The sequence below is a fragment of the Schistocerca cancellata genome, chromosome 2, assembly GCF_023864275.1.
Source record: "Schistocerca cancellata isolate TAMUIC-IGC-003103 chromosome 2, iqSchCanc2.1, whole genome shotgun sequence".
NCBI classification, from domain to species: Eukaryota; Metazoa; Arthropoda; class Insecta; order Orthoptera; family Acrididae; genus Schistocerca; species Schistocerca cancellata.
In genome coordinates, this window is record NC_064627.1 from 538,428,266 (window position 1) to 538,453,633 (window position 25,368).

At 46.1% G+C, this 25,368-nt stretch overlaps 1 protein-coding gene across 2 annotated transcripts in view; it reads left to right on the forward strand.

Annotated features, from left to right (window-relative positions):
- LOC126162093 (toll-like receptor 4) overlaps positions 1-25,368 on the forward strand; it is a 121,800-nt gene that overhangs the window by 49,325 nt on the left and 47,107 nt on the right. For both annotated transcript variants that reach the window (XM_049918369.1, XM_049918370.1), the window contains exon 3: positions 12,211-12,721. In XM_049918369.1, coding sequence (XP_049774326.1) covers positions 12,211-12,721 — 511 coding nt within the window. The remainder of the gene's footprint in view (positions 1-12,210; positions 12,722-25,368) is intronic.

Sequence of the window (25,368 nt, forward strand, 5' to 3'; positions counted from 1 at the left end):
TTGTGCACGCGATACTACCGCCATCTGCGTATGTGATATCGGTCTCCCACGACTTCTGTCATCTCAGTGTACACAGTTTCTGACTATAATTCATGTCTTAACGTGTTCAATCTTTAACATAAGATTATACCTCTCAACGAGTAGATTATGAGAACATTTTTAATTTTTTAATTCCATGAATAATTATATGAAGTGAAAGGTCCCGAGTTCGAGTCTCGGTCCGGCACACAGTTTTAATCTGCTAGGAAGTTTCATATCAGCACACACTCCGCTGCAGAGTGAAAATCTCATTCTGTAAATTTTATGAAGTACTGAAAATCAAAGTTTTGTTGTCCCTGGAATCTTTTAGATAGGCAACGTGCAACTGAGACTGGATACCACGAACCAGGTTACCCGTTCAATAACAAAGGTATTGCCATATCGTCTTGTGTGTAGTAAAATGAAGTTCGTTTTAATGTGATGCATTGGAAATGATAGGCCACAAGCGTTGCCAGTTTTTGGGTCTTCTCTCCAAAGAAGTCGACGAATACCCCTACACTTACTCTTGTTATGGTAGATTCTTTGATTCTGAATGGTTGGTGGGATGTTCTTCAGAAAGAGATAGTCGATTCTATGGTCTTCATTTGTTCTGTTGCACCGCGACCACTCTGTTTTGGTTCAACTGGTTCAAATGGCTGTGAGCACTATGGGACTTAACTACTGAGGTCATCAGTCCCCTAGAACTTAGAACTACTTAAACCTAACTAACCAAAGGACATCACACACATCCATGCCCGAGGCAGGATTCGAACCTGCGACCGTAGCGGTCGCGCTGTTCCAGACTGTAGCGCCTAGAACCGCTCGGCCATTCCGGCCGGCCCACTCTTTTTCCCACTGAGCAGTCATCTCATGACCGAGATCACAGTGTGTGTAGGATGTCATATTTTGCCATTTTTCGAGTTCCTTTTCATCCACATGACTCGGTACTCAGCCCAATGAAATTTCTGTTCCTGGCCACATTAAATATAGGAGGCTGTCTGCCGGCCGCTGTGATCGAGCTGTTCTAGGCTCCGGAACCACGCGGCTGCTATGGTCGTAGGTTCGAATCCTGCCTCGGGCTTCGATGTGTGTGTTGTCCTTAGGTTAGTTAGGTTTACGTAGTTCTAAGTCTAGGGCACTGATGACTTCAGATGTTAAGTCCCATAGTGCTTAGAGCCATTTGAACCATTTGGATGCTGTCATGATCACCCAGTACATTTTCTCGGTTGGATGTAACTGTGTGTCAGTCTTCAGCGTACTCGGAGAGTCGGGGCAGATTAAATACTTATTCCAATACTTATTCCCTCGATTAACCTCTTCTCATTCCAATGTCCTCAGAATGTCAGACATACTTGCATCAAAAGGTTAATATCACTAAGAAGTGGTTCCCAAACGGACTGCAAGCAAATATGAATGATTATCCTTCGACGTCCCCCTATTTAGATCCATTAGTGGCCGGCCGAAGTGGCCGAGCGGTTAAAGGCGCTGCAGTCTGGAACCGCACGACCGCTACGGTCGCAGGTTCGAATCCTGCCTCGGGCATGGATGTGTGTGATGTCCTTAGGTTAGTTAGGTTTAAGTAGTTCTTAGTTCTAGGGGACTTATGACCACAGCAGTTGAGTCCCATAGTGCTCAGAGCCATTCATTAGTGAAAACTGAAGTTGGGCCGCCTTTGTCTTCTAAAATAAAGTAGAATATTCATTTAAAACATACTGAGGAGCACAAGCGTAATTGCACTCATCTTTAAAACCATTCTCATTCTCATTAATAATATGGGTGGAAAATTATGTACACCAGGCTTGCAAAAAGCATTTAAATTTGCCACACCTGAATATGTAAGGTCAGTTATTACGGATCGTAAGCGGCTTTCTTCATCATCTTTAAGTCACTAATACGAGCCCAGTTCGTTATCAAATAAATGTACTCTACAATGATGAATTGCCTACAATTTTTAAAAATGGCGGACAATGAGCTGGTGTCTGCGGACGCAAAAGGCCGATTCATTATCGCATCACAGTGGCGTGGAACGGCGTTCGCTCCTTAAGCCCCTGATGTCAGTATTATGTCATCATACTGCAGGCAGATTAGTATGGCTGTAGGAAGCACGAATGCGTCTCTGTGGTGTGGTTGCCAGCTTGCTTCACACGTTTGCACTACACTGTGCCTTTCGCTGTGTGCGTCCTCTATTAAAGGGTAGACACAGATGGTCTCTGGTAGCTACGCCACTATGCCATCTGTTTGCAGACGACATTGAGACCATTATCAGTACATCTACTATCCTCCAGGTGGCCTAAGCTGTCATCAAATCGAAATCGACGTAGTTTTTCCAGATGTACAAATTTTTTCCCTGCAGTGTCGATATAGATTGCGGTAGTTATCCAGAGACAGAGAAGCTTGCAGTGCCTGGACTAATTTGGAGCGCTGCATCAAAACTATTTTCGGACTGGAGACCACAACTACAATATCAATGGTAGTCAGGCTAGAGCACGTGTAAAATAAATAAATAAAAATTAAAAATAAATGAATGTTATCGCTATGTAATGAACAACGGACAGCGCTATTTCGTGCTGCTTACTGCACTTATCGAAACATTTCACTATGCACACTCGTAGTATTCCACTCTAACCACATACAAGACCGTGCACCAACACACTTGCCATTTTCTCGCTTAGTAGAATTACTATAGCAGTCGCCATGTTACTAAAGTACTGGCCTAATATGAATCGGACTTGAGGGAAGGTACCAAGCGCGGTGACGAGGTAGAAAAATTTAAGTTATTGCGGATGAACGTGAAAGACAAGCCCTTAACGTTCCTGGGAAAGGAAGAGTCCTATCCTGGGGGACGTTATTGACGAGATCGCTGTTGCTGAAACTGACCATGTAGCGCGTGCCCCGGTATTGCTAGGGCTAGTGCAATGTCAGGAGAATTTTCCGTCCCACGGTTAACAGCACGGCAAGATTTGCGATCTGTTTTACTTTAGTGTTTGTACAAGATCCAGATGGTGCAGCAACTGACACCTCACGATCTGCAGCAACGTTATGAATTTGCTCTTCGATTTCTGGCACGGATCGAAGTTGATGACACGTGGCCGGGGAATGTTCTGTGGAGTGACGAGGCACATTTTATGCTACACGGTGCAGTGAATACACAGAACTGCCGAATTTGGGACGCAATTGAACCACGTGTTGCGCACTAAGAGCCATTGCTCTCGCCATGTGTGAGTGTGTGGTGTGGACTCACAAGCACCTGTATCCTCGGTTCGTACTTCTTCCGAGAGAATACATCCAGAGGGTCTTTCAGGTGAGCCGTGACGTCTGCGCGTTATCGAGACCTCCTTGTACAGCATGTGATTCCTGCTTTGGAAGAGCGCAACTGTGCGGACACTACTTTCTTCACGTAGGATGGGGCAACACTCAACGTCGCTTACCCAGTGGAAGATCCGCTTAAAGCAACCTTCCGCGAACGTCTGCTGTATTATTAGCGTGCAGCTGCACACAGCGACGTAGATTAAATATCTAAGTGTAACACTATAAAGCTTTATGAAATGGAACGAGTACGTAAGGACGGTAGTAGGAAATGCGAATGGTCCACATCGGTTTATTAGGAGAACTCTAGGAAAGTGTGTCTTATTTATAAAGGAGACCGTTTGTAGAACGCTGGTGCGACCCATTCTTGAGTAGTAGTCGATTGTTTGGTATCCCCACCAGGTAAGATTAAAGGAAAACATCGAGGCAATTTAGAAGCGGACTGCTAGTTTTGTTACCGGTAGGATAAAGAGATGGGGCCCCTCCACGCCCGCACCAACGTGGTGACCAAACAAAAAGTTCTACTGTCACCTCCGTCAACATGTTAGTTATCTAGTAAATGGATCACAGTATGCTGGGCTGTGATGTTATCCGTGCGTCTGCGTAAGACTACGCATTAACACGGTCCATCAGGTCATAGCTAGTGGACGAAACGCGAGTGAGGGTAGCGATTTGAAGAGCAGTGGGAAAAAAGTGCCAAGGCTCGTGCCGTGGGAAAAAAAACCACTGCGACTGTGGGATGGGTAGTAAGAGCAGTAGTAGCTTACTAGCTGCGATAGTTCATGCAAGGTTGGATTTGTTAGTATGGGTATCATGCATCATTATCATGGCAAGCGATGGCGATGTATCCCAGTTGCTGCAGCCGCTACATTCCTGGAAGATCAAGATCGTTATACAATAGTGGGAGATCGGCCATAGATCATCTCACTGTGTGGGGGATGTGTGGAGCTTGTCTGCATGCAGTGTACGGTACGGCTTCCCTGCGTGGTGCCAGTTATTCGGCAGTGTATTCCAGCTGGATATCCAGTAATGGCGTCTGATTAACAGGGGCTCACCTGTACCGTTGTGTTTGCGTGTGCTTGGCCATAGATGTTACGTCCTTACAAGTACGCCTTTCGGTCTTTTATGTTTCCTTCTATGGTTGTGATCGTAGTTCCCCAGATTCGGAATAAATGGGTTCTGCGAATGTCTGGAGTTTCTGTTTAGTCTTGTGGTGAGTTTGTGGATTACCTCCGTGAGAGTCTCAAGTCGGTATTCCCGGTGAAGGTCCGCGATGGGTGTGTATCGTGGATCATTGCTTATGATTTATAGTACTTTATTGTGTATGAGCTGCAGACGGCGCAGGCGTGTAGGCGCAGCGTATCCCCAGACGGGAGCTGCGTACGTCATCAGGAGTCGGATAAGTGTCATGTACATGGACCTCGACACCCTTCTGTTCAGTGTGATACGCCTGTTGAGCATAGGGTAGAGCTGTTTGAGCCTCGCGCTAGCTCGGTTGGTCATGTGTTGTATGTGGTCCCCCCCAGAGTAATTTCCGGTCCAGCCAGACACCGAGGTATTTGACTTTCTCACGGAAACGTATTGGGCGTGCATGTAGAGTTATTGGTCTGCAATATCGGTGTTTGCGCAGTTGCTTCGGTCTTCTAGTGAACAGAACGGCTTCGCACTTGTCGACGTTTACTCTAACACGCCATTTCTCCAACCAAGGCTCAGCTACTCTGAGTGCAGTCTGTAGGCGTGACATAATGTTTCATGGTTTCCAATCTTGCGCGAGGATGGCTGTGCCATCCGCGTAGATTGCCATCGTTGTGTTGTGTGTGGTTGGGAGATGGTTTATGTAGAGGTTAAACAGTAAGGGCTCTAGGGTGCTTCCCTGGGGTACTCCCGCGTGTATACCGTGTCGTGTTGATTGTTTTCCCAGCACGTCAGTGTTGAAACTCCTGTCTGTGAGGTATGAGTGTATTAGACGCACCAGCCGGTCGGGGAATTCCGCGTCGCTGAGTTTGCGAATGAGGCCGTTGTGCCATATACGGTCGAAGGCCTTTTCGATGTCCAGGAACACCGCCCCTGTAGCTTTGTTTATGTTGAAGCCATGTGTTATATGTTCAATGACCCGTAAGAGTTGTTGTGTTGTGGAGTGGTGATTCCTGAAGCCGAATTGCTCCGGTCTCAGGATGTCATTTGTTATGCAGTGCCTACTGATGCGTTTGAGACTCACCTTCTCAACAATCTCACTGAGCGAGCTCAGAAGGCTGATGGGTCGGTAATTTTGTGGGAGGCTGTGGTCTTTCCCCAGCTTCCTGAGCATCAGGACCTTGGCCGTCTTCCAAAGGATGGGGAAGTGTTGGTGTTTTAGTATGGCATTCGCTATGTGTGTTAGGTACTCAAGTTGCTTTATCCGTGAACCCCTGGAGGACACGGTTTTGAATGTCATCATGACCAGGGGCTTTCCTAGCAGCGGAATGCATTACACCCCAGGAGACTTCGGCTGTGCTAGCATGTCGTAGGTCGTCGCGCGATGGTTGGGCTAGAATGCGTGTAACCTCTTGGTCAGTAGCAAGTGTGAACACTAGATCTGATGGTACCAGCCCAGATCACGTAAGAAACAGATTGCCCGATCGCTTGGTCTAGCAGGCAACCCTTGTCAGGGAACGGCCACCAGGCGGCAACAGCGTCACACCCTTACTTGTGGCACCAACCACTAGATAGCACTCCGATCTGTGAAATATGTGGCAACATCGTCCGAACGCGTGCAGCTTTCCACCATTTGGCGTCTGTGAAGTACAGCTGTTTCTGACATACCGGTGGTAGTGGATCGAGTCGTCATGCAGAGGGCCTGTGAGTGTATCAACTGTAGAAGGAGTAGACGGACAAATCCTGAACTAAATATGTTCAGATTTTCCGTCAAACATAAAGAAAGGTTACGGGAGTGGATTTTAAATTCAGGTAAACCAATAAATTAGTTACGAGTAGGAATTAATAAAGAGCCCTAAGCATTCGATCCTATCTAAATTTTGTCAATCTTATATTCTGATATAACGTGCCACCCTTCTTGTACAAGAACCATACAATTTTTAAATGAAATCTTTGCTGCGATTTGGACTTTTTAAAACTGTTTATTCACTTCACTATCGTAATTTTGGCTGTAGAGGCATTTTTGTGTGCAATATGAAAACTGAAACCAATATAAGATATGGATAACAAAATGCAAAGCATAGTGTGGTAACATTTGGTAAACAATTTAAGAAGCATTACCTTACAAGACCTTCCCCTTGGTACTTGAAAATGGCTCTAGAGCTGAAATCGCAACAGTGAAATAAATGAATAATAGCCATCATCTAACTGCTAGGTCATCGGTCCCTCTAAATCCTGGTATACAATAGAGCGAACGAAGTGAACGAGTGTAAAACCTCGTTTACACTGCTGCAAAAATGTATTCACATATAATTCGCCGATGTTCACTACCATTCGTTTATACTTGTGAACAAGCGTTTATACTGGAATGAAGGGAGGAGAATAGAAGAGAACGAGCATAACATGCAAACTATAGACGCTGCCTATTTTAATTTTTTTTATCTGTGCGCTAATAATTCTCACACAGCTTTCACTCGAAAACAACACTCCTTATAGTAACAGGTATGCGCGAGTGCGGATATCCCCAGTAATAACTGTGTTGCAGATAAAAGCGTACGTCTGTTGCGAATATTTAGGGGTTATCTTTAAACTGTACAAAGTAAATTTGTAACATAATTATGGTTTGCCGTCTGTGGCCCTTCAAAGTTGACACCGTCAAAATATGCTCGAAAAACACGCTTTCACTTGTATATTACCGCGTTTTCAGCCCCCTTTCAGCAACAATCCAAAATTCATCGTTTTGTGCCACTCTTATATCATTTACGATAAGTTACATGCAAAGTAAAAGAATTTAAATTTGAAATGACTGTCACTGAAATATGTCCAGCCTTAATTCGCATCATAACCGAGTGCGGATTTTGAAAACTTTATAGTGTTAACCTGCACATGGAGACCTTTTTTACCACCATAATCCGTATCAGAAGAGCTGTATAGCAAAGAGGAAATAGACGGCATGGAAGGCGAGTGTAAAACCTTTGCGACTGCAATACAGTCTGCATTTAAACAGTAACTCGCGAGAAATGTTTGTGTGTTACTTTTCATTTATTTCATTTCGCATATGATTGTGAGAAATAAACTTGGTTTGTAGAATTACAGGAGCTAATCTACATTCTTAGATTGAAAACTCGGGAAAAACCACAACCGATCATGAGCTACAGTCAGCAGTGTGACGAATGCATTTCGCGCGCAGCACTCCAGCCGAACGCAAATCAACGTCATTCACGTCACCGAAGATACAGCGTTGCCAATTCCGCGACATGGACAGGTCAGTTAGCATTGTAGCGTCGCCTGCGACATCTGTTGACCGACGGGAAAACTATTTTTACGGTTGCCTGTTCTGTCGTAAGGACGGTCAATCTGTTTCTTACGTGATCTGGGGTACCAGGTTCGGTGTGAATGACGCTGCGAGTGTGCGGGCCATTAGTTCCGCTTTCTCTTCCACTGAATATGCAGGTCCGTCAGGCCCTTGAAGCGGTGGAGTGTATATTTTCTCCCTGGTGAAGTGTCGGGCTAGTTGCCACACGCCAGGTCGTGCGGTGTCCAGCCCTTCGAGTTTTTGGTTCCACTGTTGTGTTCTGCGTGTTTGTATTTTATCGTGTTGATGCCCTGTAGCCTGTTAATGTGCCGTTTGAAGTACTGACGCCTGGTGCGCTGTCATTGTCTCCTGAGGCGATTCCTCATTGAGATAAGGCCCAGGATTTCCTGGGGCAGGGCCGCACTGTGTTGTTGTGAGGTGCGATCAGGTATGGTGCCTGCCATTGCGTCCTGGACGGCGTTAGTGGGGGTTTCTACTGCCTAGTCAATTTGTGCTGTTTCATTAATTTCGTGTGTGGGTGGGATGTGGCTATCGAGCTTTTCCTTGAACAATGTCCAATTCGCACTCCCGTAGTCCAACATCTTGAGTTGTTCCATGTGCTGCAGTGTTTCCTCAATGTATAGTATTACAGGTTGGTGGTTTGAGGGCAGATCGTTTTCAACGGCAACGTTGAGTGTCGATGTAATGCTCTTGATGAGGGCCATGTCTATCACGTCTGGCCTGTGTCCCCTCTGATAGGGAATGTGCGTCGGTTCAGTCGGCGCTAGTATAATGTAGTTTCTGCCTAGTGAATGTTCGTACAGTTTTTTGCCGTTGGTATTTCGTATGCGTGAATTTCATTCGGGGTGTTTTGCGTTCAGATCTCCAGCGACTATTACTCGCGGTGATATGTTGAGTAGTGTGCTGATATCGCGTGTTGAAATGCCTACAGGGCTGTGGTATACCAATATCAGTGTGGTGTAGGCTCCGTTGAACTTGATTCTGACGGCCGTAGCCTCGATTTTTTTCAGTTCAGGGAGCTCTATGTTTGTGTGCTCAATGTCTTTGTGTATGACGATTGCAGTTCCACCTGCCACGGCGTCGCCCGGTCGGTCGGTACGATAGACGCAGTAGCCAGGAAAGTTTAATTGTTTGTGCGGTTTAAGCTTAGTCTCGCTCAATAGCGCGACAAGGATTCCCTTGCGCTCCATGAACGCGGCAAATTCTGCTCTTTAGTTGTGGACCGAGTCTGCATTCCAGAACAGGATCTGTGATAGTGTGTTTTCGTTATGGGCCAGGTGTGGTATATTATTCATGTATGAGTGTGAAAGAGTGTTGTGATGGCAGTGTGTATAACAGCCCAGTATTGCCCGGGTTCGGCGCTCATGATCTGGCTGATGAGTGTAGTGACGGCCGTCAGTACCTTGGTAAGGATTTGAACGGTCGTGTGTCGAGGGAATAGTGTTTCCAGTATTCCCCCAGGTGATGTGCTGGTGTTGGGTGTGGCAGCCTGAGGTGCTGTTGTGGAGATAGCGGCAGCTTGTGCGGGTATTGGTGTGTTGTTAGGAGTGGCATTTGTGTTTATATTTTGTGACAGAGGTTGTGGCACCTGTGTTACTTCTGTGGTGAGGGGGATGGTAGTGTGGCTTACAGTCTCGATGTCTTGTTGACTGTTTTCCTGTGTGTTATTGGTCTGTTGTTGCTGGGTGGCCTGTTGTTGTGATTTCGTGTTCCCCGCTCTGTGTTTACGTGTAGGTCTATTCCTCCTCTGGGCTTGGGGTTCTGGGGGTTCTTGTGTGGGTGTGTTTTCCTGTATAGCGTGCGTTTCTTCGCAGCACGTGACTTCTGGGAGTGGGGTCGTGTTGTTTGGGGGCACAGTTGTTGGTACCGATGCTTGTTGGTTTTCAGGTGTTCTCTGTGGCTGTTGAGTCGCTGTTGCAGCGGTTGTTTCGCGTGTGTGTGAAGGGCGCTGAGGTTCCGCGGCCTGTGCCGTTCCGCCAGGGCGTGCAACCGTGGCAAACGTTACGCCGTTCCTTATTGGGTTCAGCGCTGACCTTTGGGCGTGGAATGTCGTACTGTACCCTGTTCTTGTCTTGTTTACGCTTCAGCGCCTGTTTGTATGCACTGCACCGCCTGAAGTTGGCCGCATGGGGCCCACTGCAGTTGGCACAGCGTCGCTGGTTTGGCTGTGTTTGTGTGCAGGTGTTGGTAGGATAAATCAAGTGCAGGTGTTGGTAGGATAGATCAACGCGCGAGTATTGCGGAGATGCTTCTAGAAATCAAAAGAAAATCCCTGCAGAGAAGATGACGCTCTTTCCGCGGAACACTATTGAGAAATTTAGGAGCAACGTCATCTGAAGCTGACTTCAGAACGATTTTACTGCCAAAGGTAAAATAATGTGAACACCTGTACTTACTTGGGAATGGTTAATTAATAAGCGGTCGGACCCCCATTTGCCCGTACTACAGCTGCGATACTTCTTGAAATACTGGTACATAATTATTGTGTAGTCTACAGTGGAATGCTATGCCACTCTTCGATCAGGACCTCTTCTAACTCCTATAGTGAAGAGGGTGGCGGAAATCTGCTCCGGAGTCTGCGCTCCAATACCGCCCAGAAGGGTACGTTAATGTTAAAGTCCGTGGACTGCGCTGGCCAGGGAAAACACTGCAATTTAGTTACATGCACCTCATATCAAGATTCTACTGTCCTGGCTGTGTGAATGGGTGCATTATCTTCCTGAAATATGTCATCATTGTTGGGGAACAACATTTGAATCATAGGGTACACCTGATTACCTAAAATGTTAACGTAATTGTTGGCTGTAGCACGGCGTTTGAGAGTAATGATCGGACCAGCAGAATACCTTGATATGGCTGCACACACCATCACTCTTCCACCTCCATGGTTCAAATGGCTCTGAGCACTATGGGACTTAACATCTGAGGTCATCAGTCCCCTAGAACTTAGAACTACTTAAACCTAACTAACCTAAGGACATCACACACATCCATGCTCGAGGCAGGATTCGAACCTGCGCCCGTAGCGGTCGCGCGGTTCCAGATTGAAGCGCCTAGAATCGCTGGTCCATGGCGGCCGGCTCCACCTCCATGCTTAACCGTTGGAGTTAAGCAATCAGGATTATAGGCTTCTTTTGGCGTCCTCCAGACGTAAACCGGCCCGAGGTTTGAAATAACGGAAACGTTGACTCGTCGGACCATATGACGTATTTCCACTGCTGAGCTGTCCAGGATTTATGCTCCTGACACCATGTTTTACGCTTCTTTGCGTTGGTTATCGTCACTAATGGTTTCGGTATAGCAGCTCTTCCATGAATATTCCCTTTATGGAGTTCTCGGCGGACAGTGTCGACAAATACGCGGTCATGAAAATAGCTATTGATCTCTAAAATCACTTTAGCTGCCGTAGTTTTCTGTTGTTTTTACACAATTCGTGTTAGTGTACAGCGGTCTCTCTCATTCAGTTTTGATTTGCGCCCACTATTACGTTTACACGATGATGTCTTTCCATGTTTTGTGTAGGTTGCCACGACTTAAACAGTTGCTCTTGAAACATTCAATAAGTTGGCTGTCCTGGTTACTGATGCTCCAGTTAATCGGGCCCCCACAATCTGCCCTCTTTGGAACTTTGTTAGGTCTTTCACTGAACGTCGACCTCGGCCTCTGAATGCAAATACGAAGTGTGAACTACTCGTAAACAACCTGCACTGATGCCCAGTCCGTACTGAACACACACAGTCCAGTGCGACATGTGCCTCACCTGCGTTGTTGACCATCAAACACAACCATCCCATTACTACCACTGTTCACATTATTTTGCCTATCCCCTGTACATTTAGCGTAAGGACAACGAAGATAAAAAGAGATAAGACATTGGATTCGCAGTTGGGAGCATGGCAGTTCATATCCCAGTCAGGCTATCCAGGTTTAGGTTTACCATGTTTTCTAGATCTCTTACGGCAACTGTTGGAGGACGACGATTCAAACCCACGTCTGGCCATCCTGATTTAGGTTTTCCGTGATTTCCCTAAATCGCTTCAAGAAAATGCTGAGATGGTTCCTTTGAAAGGGCACAGCCGACTTTCTTCCCTAATTCTATGAGACCGATGACCTCGCTGTCCGGTCCCTCCCCCAAATCAACCAACCAACCAGCTGCTGGACTGGCCCCTTTGAAAAGTACAGCGTCAGTTTCCTTCCCCATCTTGTGCTCGTTATCTAATGAACTCGTCGTCGATAGGGCATGAAACATTTCCTTCGGTTTTGAGAGCAGAGCAGACGTAATGAACCGAGAAGGAGGTGTAGGGTACAAAAAACCAAAAGAGCTTAATAAACCGAAAATTCCTTATTGAAATTTTTAGAGTTACTGAGTGTAGTAACATTACACATAAGTCTTAGGAGAGCTTCCATTGATAAGACTGTAACGTAAACTGTGGCAGATGCGCACATCAAGATGCCGGCGTTGGAAGAACTGGACCTGGCAGACAACACGCTGTTGACGGTACCGGCGGCCATTGCGGGTATGAAGAAGCTGAAAACGCTGAACCTGTCCAGGTCGCGCGTGCAGCGGCTCGCGGGCCAACTGCCGCATCTTCCGCAGCTGAAGGAACTCACGCTCCGCAACACGTTCCTGTGCTGCCTTCACCAAGAGCAGGACGCCTTCCAGGGGGTCCCGAATCTGGAGTTCCTTGACATCTCGCAGAACCAGCTGACCTCCCTGGGAGCGGCACTGCGTGGACTCCACCAGCTGCAAGTCCTCGACGCCTCAGACAACCAGCTGACCGAATACCCGGAGCTGGAGCTCCAGAGCCAGGCGGCGCTGAGTTTTGCTCACAACCGCCTTAGCACTATACCACACTGCAGCCAGTTTGGAAGTAGCAGCAGCCATCTGGCGTTGGACCTACACGACAACCAAATATCTCACTGGGATGGAGGTCCTAACATCCTGAGGTAATGAGAAATACACATTACTGAAATGAAATGACACTATTTCAGAGATTTTACTGTTCTCTTACATAATGGTTTTATGTAAACACATCAAAAAACGTTTTGCATCACCTCGGTTCCGAGAGTTCCGGAACCAGTACAGAAAACTGGAATAGAGATCAACATAAACATCATTTCTCCCATTTTTACTGTTCATGAAAACCACACATCGGATGTTGTACCAACATACAGCGAGACCTTCAGAGGTGGTGGTCCAGATTGCTGTACACACCGGTACCTCTAATACCCAGTAGCACATCCTCTTACACTGATGCATACCTGTATTCGTCGTGGCATACTATCCACAAGTTCATCAAGGCACTGTTGGTCCAGATTGTCCCACTCCTTAACGGCGATTCGGCGTAGATCCCTCACGGTGGTTGGTGTGTCACGTCGTCCATAAACAGCCCTTCTCAATCTATACCAGGCATGTTCGATGGAGTTCATATCTGGAGAACAGGCTGGCCACTCTAGTCGAGCGATGTCGTTATCCTGAAGGAAGTCATTCACAAGATGTGCAAGATGGGGGCGCGAACTGTCGTCCATGAGGACGAATGCCTCACCAATATGCTGCCGATATGGTTGCACTAACAGTCAGAGGATAGCATTCACGTATCGTACAGCCGTTACGGCGTCTTACATGACCACCAAAGGCGTACATCGGCCCCACATAATGCCACCCAAAAACAGCAGGGAACCTCCATCTTGCTGCACTCGTTGGACAGTGTCTACGGCGTTCAGCCAGACCTGGCTACCTGGTTGAAGGCATATGCGGCACTCATCGGTGAAGAGAATGTGATGCCAATCCTGAGCGGTCCATTCGGCATGTTGTTGGGCCCATCCGTACCGCGCTGCATGGTATCGTGGTTGCAAAGATGGACCTCGCCATGGACGTCGGGAGTGAAGTTGCGCATCATGAAGCCTATTGCGCCAGTTTGAGTCGTAACACGACGTCCTGTGGCTGCATGAAAAGCATTATTCAACGTGGTGATGTTGTTGTCAGGGTTCCTCCGAGCAATAATCTTTAGGTAGCGGTCATCCACTGCAGTAGTAGCCCTTGGGCGGCCTGAGCGAGGCATGTTATCGATAGTTCCTGTCTCTCTGTATCTCCTTCACGTCCGAACGACATCGCTTTTGTTCACTCCGAGACGCCTGGACACTTTCCTTGTTGAGAGCCCTTCCTGGTACAAATAAACAATGCGGACGCGAACGAACCGCGGTATTGACCGTCTAGGAATGGACGAACTACCGACAACACGAGCCGTATACCTCCTTCCTAGTGGAATGACTGGAACTCATCGGCTGTCAGACCCCATCCGTCTAATAGGCGCTGCTCATGCATGGTTATTTATATCTTTGTGCGGGTTTAGTGACATCTCTGAACAGCCAAAGGGACTGTATCTGTGATACAATTTCCACAGTCAACGTCTATCTTCAGGAGTTCTGGGAACCGGAGAGATGCAAAACTTTTTTTGATGTGTGTATATAGACTGAAGCGGCGAGCGAAAACTTACACCACGAGTGCCGAACCTGGGTCTCCCGCGATTCCCAACCTTGATACACGTTTTCACTCCCCTCTTCAATCTACATACATAACATGATATCTGTGTGAGACCAGTAAAGTCTCTGAAATTGTGTCATTTCATTTGTATAAGTACTTACACCTGATGCTCATTTTCGTTCGATGCTGTTCGAGCACATGGAGAGAGTCGGCAATTCTGTTTGTGTTTAAAGGGGAATTTAAAGTTTATTGGCGCGGCAGTGAGAATTTGGATGGAGGAGGGAGGCATGGCAGGGTTATCCGTGCAGTTGTGTGAACCGGTGGTGGCTTAGTTGCTCACGTACCTGCCTAGCAAGCAGGAGACCTGGGTTCGATTCCCAGCCTTGGTACAAGATTTCACTCGCCGCTTCAGTCTATATACATAAAATATATCACTGAGATCGAGTGTCTGCGTTTTGTGTATCGTAAACACCCTGACAGTATGCGATGCGACAAATGTGTTGCCAGCGCTTGATGCTGTCCTTTCACTTGTACGGTAACACTGTGTGTGTACGCCATGAGCAGACTCGAAGCTTCAACTCCACAGAAGTCCTACTGCGATGCTGTGAGACTATGTCATCCGGAAGAAAATGCGTCACACTTTGTGTCTGATTACCTATTGCCTGTCTGTTGTTGGTGCGATAGTATTCACCCATTCTTTGCTAAGTGTTCTGATTGATATCATATCACTTGCGAAACTCAGGTGTCCGGGATGAAGTGTTAGTTTGACTTGTCACATGTAGCCGATAACTTTATGAAGATTTTAATATATGCTATCAGTAAGCTGCTTTTACACTCAGTTATTTATGAATAAGTACCGGGTGGCTATAATTAGAGTGCAGCTACTCACAAAGGTCCGTTGTGGGCTCCACTTATCAAATGGCAACGAAACTTGGTAGATACTCTAATGCGTGAACACGGAGCTGATTTGCACTGAAAAAATTTTTGTTTAAATTTTGGCCACAAGGTGCACTTCTGCCGCTGTGAATCCAAGAAAAACCTATAAAAATGTGTCCCTATATATTGGATTAAGAACAGGACGAAGACAGAAAAGCTCAGACAAGGGGGAAAGGCATAATGTTAATCTTATTATTAACTGCCGCTTACACAATAGGTTCAATATAAGCACCGGAGACGTCGACGAGATGCTGCATCCGTAAAACGACGTGACCAAGAGTTGCTCGCAGCGGTTCTGGTGGACTCTGAGCAACGTGTTACTGTATGCCAGGGGTCTCCAAACTACGGCCCGCGGGCCGAAACCGGCCCGCGAGAGCCGGCAAACCGGCCCGCGTTAGCTGGCCGGACATCCCCGGTATTTGTGGTGGTACCTATACTGCCAACAATTGAGTTTCGAGGCCTATCGCAACCAATACACCTGACATTGGCTCTGATACTCGCTACAAGACTACATAACTAAAATTACTGTTGCGCCGCTTGAAATAACAATGCGTTGACATACTCTACCTCTGTTACGTCTTGCAGTAATAGTGTTGCTAAAAATGATTTTGAGATTTCGTTAACTTTGCAGGACGCTTTCGTGAAGAATGTGCAGTGACATACTTTTTTGTCGGTGAAATTCGCCAGAATAAAATACGCCAGAATTTCGGTTAGGTACGTCCAACAATCAAAATTATGTAATTAAATAAAAATCGTAGTTCGTTTCAGTGCTAGCTATTCCCACAACCTTAGATTTTTGCGATTTGATCTTTCCTTTAGCCTTACATTAAGCTGATCATGGAGTGCTAGGGTGCTTTAATACCACTAGGTAGATCTTGGCCGTTATGATTTCGTGGAGGAGTAAATGTGGCCCGTGGACTAAAAAGTTTGGAGACCCCTGCTGTATATTGGCTTTCAGATCAGGTAGAGACCGAATGTGTCGCTGTAAACACGTTGTTTTAGATACTCCTAGAGCCAAAAGTCACTTGGATTCAGTTCAGGTGACCTTGTAGGCTCTGCACCTGGAAATTCTCTAGAGATAACACGTTCGTGGGAGGTTGCATTAAGCAGGTCTTTCACTGGGCGAGCGACGTGAGGCGTTGCCCCATCCTACGTGAAAACAGTGGTTTCCACACAGTTGCGCTCTTTCAAGGCAGGAATCACATACCGTACAAGGAGACTTCGATAACGTGCAGACGTCACGGTTCACCTGACAGGGAATTTGTGTGTATTCTCTTGAAAGAGGAGCGGACCGAGAATATAGGTGCTTGTGAATCCACACCTTACAGTCCCATATGGCGAGTGTAATGACCCTCGGTGCACAACGCCTGGTTTAGTTGCACCCCAAATTCGGCAGTTTTGTGTATTCACTGCACTCTGTGGTGTAAAATGTGTCTCGTCACTCCACAGAATATTGTCCAACCACATAATAACTTAGATCTGTGCCAGAAATCGAAGACCGAATTCAGAACGTTGCTGCTGAGGTTTCAGTTGCTGCAGCGTCTGAATCTTGTGCGGACATCAAAGTGAAACGGACCGCAAAACTTCCCGTACTGTTAACCATGGGATGAACAATTCTCGAGCACTACCTGGGGCAGGTGCTGCATGGTCAGTTATAGCAACAGCGACCTCGTCAACAACTTCCACCAGGATAGGGCGCCTTCCTGTTCCAGGTGTCACACCAAGCTCATCCGTGTTTTCGAATTTCATATCATCTGCTTTAAACATTTTAATGGCATTGGGTCTCTCCTCAAGCCTTTCAGTCGGCGATACTCTCTCAGTGCAGCAATGTAAATGCTACGGTTTACATAAAACAGTTTCACTAACAGCGCACTGTCTCTCTTCTCGATAGTCATATTGTTCACTAACGTTATGTCTTGTCCAATAACAGCGTGGATGTCATACCGTTGTACCAACAGTGTACAGATTTGCACATGGTGACCAAAACTGTAACAAATTTTTTTCCAGCGCAACTCGATTTCCCGTTAACGTGCCAGGTGCCGGGCTAGCAGTGTATTTAACACTAAATTCTTTTAGAATTTTCATATGTAAATGATGCTCTAAGCCCCCCCCCCCTATTCGAACTTCGACTTTTGCTGTTGCACATGGATTAAGAAGAAACGCGAACTGACTGTAATCGACCCTGCAAGTGGAGTAGAAAAGAATTTGGCACCTTCAATAATTTAATTTGATAGAAATTAATTAAATAAAGGAAAGTTTCATTAACGTAGTGGGAAATGAAAGGGTTGCTCTACCGATTAACAGAATGAAAGTTCTGTCCAAAATAACAATTTGATTTATTATGACTAAACTCAAAATAATAAACAAAACACATGAAACATTTACAATACATCAAATTGGATACTCAAATAAATGCTGTGAAGGTGAAGTTGTCCATAAACTAGATTGTGACATTTATGACGAAGTGGTATGTGGAGCCAATTCCTTGCAGCTCAAATCTTAAGAGAAACACACAGCCAATCCAATATTAATTGCTTCTACAGTAGTGAGAAGTCAGACAATGAACACCCAAGACAGAACAAAGTTAGAAAAGACGAACAGGAGCGCTCTGCTGAGCTCTGATTATCACCTAGCAACATTCCCTAAGCTGCCGATGCTGCGGACATACATTACCAAGCTGTCTTCTTAACTGCAAGAACACGACCTGGCGCACCGAAGGCGATGGCTGGTTGCTTCGACGTCCCGTCTTAGTAATGATAATGTCGCGAGTATGTCGTTGTTGTGGTCTTCAGTCCTGAGACTGGTTTGATGCAGCTCTCCATGCTACTCTATCCTGTGCAAGCTTCTTCATCTCTGCAGCCTACATCCTTCTGAATCTGCTTAGTGTATTCATCTCTTGGTCTCCCTCTACGATTTTTACCCTCCACGCTGCCCTCCAATACTAAATTGGTGATCCCTCGATGTCTCAGAACATGTCCTACCAACCGATCCCTTCTTCTAGTCAAGGTGTGCCACAAACTCCTCTTCTCCCCAATTCTATTCAATACTTCCTCATTAGTTATGTGATCTACCCATCTAATCTTCAGCGTTCTTCTGTAGCACCACATTTCGAAAGCTTCTATTCTCTTCTTGTCTAAACTATTTATCTCCACGTTTCACTTCCATACATGGCTACACTCCATACAAATACTTTCAGAAACGACTTCCTGACACTTTATTAAATCTACACTCGATGTTAACAAATTTTTCTTCTTTAGAAACGCTTTCCTTGCCATTGCCAGTCTACATTTTATATCCTCTCTACTTCGACCATCATCAGTTATTTTTCTCCCCAAATAGCAAAACTCCTTTACTACTTTAAGTAGTATAGCCCGAAACAAATTATCCTAGTCTTGTTGTTCCAGACTAAAGACTTCCTAGCAATACAAATGAGCCTCTGAGAGAGACGAAGAAGGCCCGGCACACAATCACTGAAGGTACAGTGATTGATTTTAACAAGCGAAGTCACACAGTAGCTCCGATACAGTCAACTTTAGCCAAAACTGCTCAAGACAGACAACATAGGCCGCTTGTACGCAGAACCCTCAATTGCCAACTGTACTCGGAAAGTTACGTTGAAGTCGAAACTTCAGCAACTTCGTCAAACAGTTACAACTAAATAAAAGTATATTAGACAGCCAACGAAAGGCAGGCTGTCCAGAGCAGCGAGAGCTCAGACTTGTAACCTACTCCGACCGAAAGGCGAGCGCCGACTCTCTTCAAGAGCACCCGTACAAGCCGAACCCAGAACATTCCCGCCTCCACGACAGTGGTCGTGGTTAAACGTTCCAATCAGCAACTCGAAAACCGGGGGAAAATTCCCCTCTGTTGCCGACGCAGTACTACTCAACCAATGGAGATACTTGGCGCCAATTTCTGCGCCGATTTTGCTATGTCACGGAGCTATTCCCTGAGCAAGCCAATCACAGTTATGATTTTGTAGAAAACACGGGAATCTGCCCGCCAAGACTGCCTGGGAACGCAAGTCTTTCCCACGCCTCGCTGGTAGCCCGCCAGAAACGGTTTTCACTAAGTTTTGCGAAGTAACGGAATCTCTAGCCCAGCCGCTCCTTCTGGCCGCTCTGGGGGTGTCGCCGCAGCTCTTATGACAATGTCGGCGTCTGGAAAGCATCCACTCGACTCCCTCACACCCGTCGGCTTAACCCTTTCAAGAAACAGCAGAACCCGCCTGTCACCGGGCCACCCGGGTGACGAGAGACGCTGCGTGGGAAGTCCGCGTGTGAAGGAATAGCGACTTCTCACTGCATGCAATTAGAGAGGAAAATCGAATTACTCAGAGTAAGATAGAAATATGAGATAGGGCTCATGCCACCTCTCAAACGTACTAGTATGTCTACCAAGTTTCACTACCATATGATAGTTACAGCTCACACTGGACTTCTGTGAGTAACTAAAGTTTAATTACAGCTACCTGGTACTATGGCCGCGTGGGGTAGCCGCGCGGTCTTGGGCGTCTTATCACGTTCCGCGCAGCTCCTCCCCCTCCCTCCCCTCCTCGTTGGGGGTTCGGGTCCATCCTCGGGCATGGCTGTGTATGTTTTCCATAGCGTAAGTTTTTAGTTTAAGTTAGGTAAGCCACTGCAAATGTGATGGGACCGATGACCTAAGCTGTTTAGTACCATGAGATCACAAATTTACAATTTTTTTACCAGGTCCTATGAGCTTACCAAACACACTTTAACAGTACCTAATGATTCTTCTAAGGCGTATGATAATATACACAACCTGTACAGCATAAGTATAGAATGTATGGAACCCAGGAAGTTAATTTGCACAGCGAGAGCAGGCACAACTGTGACAAGAGCACAAGCGAAAATGTTTCGTCAAAAATGTTAGAAAGAATACTTCAGTAAGTCTCAGAGAAATGAACAGAAATTTGAAAGCTGCTAGGATGAATGAGAGAACTCATCCGTTAGCACATGTAAGTGACATAGCAGTACTATCAGAGTGCAAGGCTGGATTGAAGAAGCCGATAAGAGAGCTAGTGGAAAAGGCGCGCAAAATTTTCCTGAAAATCTACTGACGACTAAAGAAACGTACTTTCTAGAGGAGTGGGATACAGAACATCGTTTCTGCTTAAGAACCGAATGGTGCTGCTCAAAAGGAGGGAGTTTGAAGTTATACTTAGTATCTACATACAACAGTATAATCAACAGCAGAGAGTTTTCCAGTCGTATCTCATGATTTCGGTTTTAATAAAAATATTGATGCTTTTGTTCTTCTCTTCTTATATTGCTGATAGAATAATCAGTGTTTTGGAGGGGAAAAGACTGTTTAGCTCTGCGTCTAGCTACAATGACGGCAAAAAAAGAAAAACTCGCGACAGCCAGGAGTTATGCGACATGAACGAAATTTGGTAAGCATGTTTCTACATCTGAGAAATGATTATTCAAATCTCGCACCAGTCGCATAAGAGCGGTTCTAGTAGCACTACTATGAGTATGCAAATCAGGGTGGCTTTAAATACACGCTGTAGTGAGGGTTAGGCACCTTTGAGATTGGACATGGTGAGTTGATGTTAGTCAAGAGTGCCTTTATGGCGACGAAGACGCCATTATAAACACCTGATTGAGTGTGAACGCGGTCGTGTAAGAAGGCTACAAGAAATTGAATTTTCCTTCTGTAGTACTGCAGAAAGGCTTGGCAGGAATGTAGCCACTATACTTGATTGCTGGCAGCGGCGATCATGAGAATGAAGACTGAGCTCCGAATGGCCACGTGACACTACCGAGAGGGAAGAATATCGTGTCCAGCGTACGGCTCTGGCGCATGGTACTGCATTTTCAGGACCAATTCGAGCAGCAGTTGGCACCACAGTGGCACAACGATCTGTTACAAATCGGTTACTTCAAGAACAGCTCCGAGCCAGATTCTAGTGACTGCATTCTAGTGACTGCAAACCACCACCATTTGCGAATTCAATGGAACGGAGCGAGAACTCATTGAAGGACTGGGTGCAGGTCTGTTATGTTTTCTGATGAAAGCCGGTTGTGCCTCGGTTTTAGTGATGGCTGAGTGTTGGTCAGAAGAAGGCCAATTGAGGGCCAGCAACCAATCTGTTTGCGCGCTAGACATACTGGACATACTCCTGGAGTTATCGTATAGGGTGCTATTTCGTATGAGAACAGGAACACTTTCGTAGTTATCCCACGCACCCTGACTGCAAATTTGTTTGTCAGTCTGATGATTTGACCTGTTGCTTCATCAAAAGCGTGGTGTTTTCCATCAGGATAATGCCCTCCCGCACACAGATGTTGTAGCCCAACATGCTCTACAGAGCGTCGGCATAATACCTTGGCCTGGTCAATCATCAGATCTGTCTCCAGTCGAGCACATGTAGGGCATCATCGGACGACATCTCTAACTTCATCCACAACCAGCATTAACTGACCCTATATTGACGAGGACGCGCAGTAGGCATGGAACTCCATCCCACAAACTGACATCCGGCAGCTGTACGAGACAATGAATGAACGTTTGTATCCTTCCATTCAACACTGTGGCTGTTACACCGGTTGGTAATGTACCACATTTCACATTTGCAGTGGCTTACCTCGCGCTTACATTAACATGTGATCGTGCAATGTAAGTAACTTCAATATGTTACCTAGACAAATGTGTTCCCGAAATTTCGTTAATCTTCATTGATTATTTTTCGTGTTGCGATTTCAGTGTAGTTAAAGTCAGGTCTCAGTTGCGTCTAGTTTTGTAGTGGTGTTGCTGAAAGGTGACTCTGTCACGTAGAGTACAGCCTGATGGATTGAAATCAGGCGTGGTATTCCATGTAACTCACACCACGGACGTTTTGTAATCTCCAGACAGGGTCCAGCTTTCCAGTGCCAAAGAACTGTGACTGAGAGAGATGTTGGGACATCAATTCCACTAGTAACGAGAAGGCAGAAGGCACTCCGTCTTCAGGCCACAAGACGCCCATCGGGACCATCCGACCGCCGTGTCATCCTCGGTTGAGGATGCGGATAGGAGGGGCGTGTGGTCAGCACACCGCTCTCCCGGTCGTTATGATGGTTTACTTTCACCGGAGCCGCTACTATTCGGTCGAGTAGCTCCTCAATTGGCACCACGAGGCTGAGTGCACCCCGAAAAATGGCAACAGCGCATGGTGGCTGGATGGTCACCCATCCAAGCGCCGGCCACGCCCGACAACGCCCGACAACGCTTAACTTCGGTGATCTCACGGGAACCGGCGTATCCACTGCGGCAAGGCCGTTGCCACTAGTAACGATGTGTGTAGTGATCCCTTCTCTATGTAGCAGCTAGGTCTGGCATTGACTGCGGCTCGTGACCCGTCCTGTGCTCACGATATGATCCACTAAAGCAGGTTACGGCACCTCGAACAACAGCAATAAAATCCTCCCCGCCCAGTTTCATTTTGACGTGGGCATCTGGACAGTTTCCCGACTACTGGGGAGAAACCATTTTAATCCCTCTCTTGAAACCTAGGAAGGACTATACCCGCCTGAGCAGCTACCGTAGATTTACCCTCAGTAGCTGGGTTAGAAAAACATTGGAGCGCATGATCAGCCTCTGTACTTTTTGGATTTTAGAATCCAGACAGTTCCTTAGTCGCTTTTAGTATAGGTTTAGGAGATATCGATAGATCATCGATAATCTGATCCTCCTGGACGGGAATCTATAAAAGCCTTTCGTATGCAGGTGTCATTTAAATAGGTACTTCCTTCGACCTTGAGAATGGGTATGATACTACGTGGAGGCAAAACATCCTTGGACAGCCTAATGAATGGGACATCCTGAGACGTTTAGCAGTATTCCTACAGTTCTTCTTTATACCATGTTGTTTTAAATACAGAGCCACAGAATCTTGTTTAGTCATCTTGAACAAAAATATAGTCTCCCTCAAAGTAGTTTTAACTGTGGCAATGTTTGTAATTGCTTTTAAAGCCATTATGTCCACGGTAACGGCCTCGGTATAGTGCTCCCTATCCATGGAAGACTTTTCTATTTTTGGCTCGTCTTCTAGGACGTGCCATCTACTATTGACAATTAGGACCGTAAAGGAATGGGCAGTGAAAACTGGTCTTAGATTGCTTGCAAAGATATCTACATGTATTCTTTTTAACCGTTCGTGCTCTATTTTTAATTTCCCCTTTTAAATTTTAAAGGATTTGTAAGGTTGTGAGGTTGATGAAAAATCCACTTGGCACAAAAGGAAAAGTGTTTCAGAACACTTAATACTTTAATATGCGTTACTCACAGGGCTTGTGTAGCAGATAGAACTTGTATGCTTCAGTTGTATCGATCGTTTGCACAATACTAGCTCCATTGTGGGTACTGCCATTAATGCACAGCTTCTGGGGTGAGGATGTCCCAATAAGTGATGCCTGTGGCGGATGGCACATCATGAGCCACCTTTTGTTAGAGTGTATTTTACATTCAAACTAGAGGGTAGAGGCTACGTGGAGACGTCCTCTCTCTTTAAACTAGTATTGAGTAGTTATTAGTCAGCCACACTTACCTGCTGTAATCTCAATAATTATTTTTTATTACATGTGTCTAATCAAATCTTCAGCTAACGTTTTACAAACCAATATGCAGCAAAGATTTACTTTGTGTGTGTGTGGATCTGCACAGAAGAACTTTAAACTACTTTATTTTCGTTACAACCCGCCAGGATAACGCTTCCGGGACGCTAAACCGTGCCGGCCCCAGATCGAATCCGCCCGGCGAATTAAGGGCGAGGGCCGGTATGCTGACCAGTCTGGATGTGGTTTCCAGGCGGTTTCGCACATCCCATTAGGTGAATACCGGGCTGGTATCCATGTCCTGCCTCAGTTACGCGATTCACAAACATTTAGAAAACTTTTGCCCACATGCACATCAGTAACACTACACACAGATGGTTGGGGTCACATACTCCATGTGGATGGTTCAAATAGCTCTGAGCACTATGGGACTCAACATCTTAGGTCGTAAGTCCCCTAGAACTTAGAACTACTTAAACCTAACTAACCTAAGGACATCACACACACCCATGCCCGGGGCAGGATTCGAACCTGCGACCATAGCAGTCCCGCGGTTCCGGACTGCAGCGCCAGAACCGCACGGCCACCGCGGCCGGCCTCCATGTGGAGGGTAGCGGTGTGGCAACAGGGAGGCATCTACTCATCCCTTAAATTAACCATGCTAAATTAGTTAATAACCATATCGACCCTACGCCGATGTGGGACCAAAGCAAAAGAAAATTTTATTTTCAGTAGAGTACAGCTTTTGTTGCAGACATTTAAACGACATTCGTTAAACAATCGTATCACCATCAACACCATCATCGTCTAGTGAGCGAAGTAAGTATAATAGTCTACATGCTTCCAAATGCACATCAATCTACATCAACAGTGAGCACATATATAGATGGCGGCAGTGCCGCTTACACAAGGTTTTTAAGACTGTGCATCGGCGTACGTGTCATTTGTACTCAGTTGATTCATATGAAAAGATTTCCGACGTGATTATTTCCGCACGATGTCAATTAACAGACTTTCAACGCGTAATGGTATTTGTAGCTAGAGGCATGGGACACTCCATTTCTGAAATCGTTAGGAAATTCAGTATACTGTAATCCACGATGTTAAGAGCGTGCCGAGAATACCAGATTTCAGTTAGTACCTCTCACAAACGAAAACGCAGTGGCCGACGGCCTTCACTTAACGACCGAGAGCAGTGACGTTTGCGTAGTCATTAGTAAGAGACAAGCACGTGAAATAACCGTAGAAATCAATATGGGACATACGACGGACGTATACGTTAAGAAAATGCGGCGAATACTGGTGTTAATGGGGTTTGGAAGCAGACGACCGGTGTGATAAAAAGTACCCGGACACCCCCAAAAACATACGTTTTTCATATTAAGTGCATTGTGATGCCACGTACTGCCAGGTACTCCATATCAGCGACCTCAGTAGCCATTAGACATCGTGAGAGAGCAGAATGGGGTGGTCTGCGGAAATCACACACTTTGAAAGTGGTCAGATGATTGGGTGTCACTTGTGTCATACGTATGTACGCGAGATTTCCACACTCCTAAACATCCCTAGGTTCTCTGTTTCCGATGTGACAGTGAAGTGGAAACGTGAAGGGA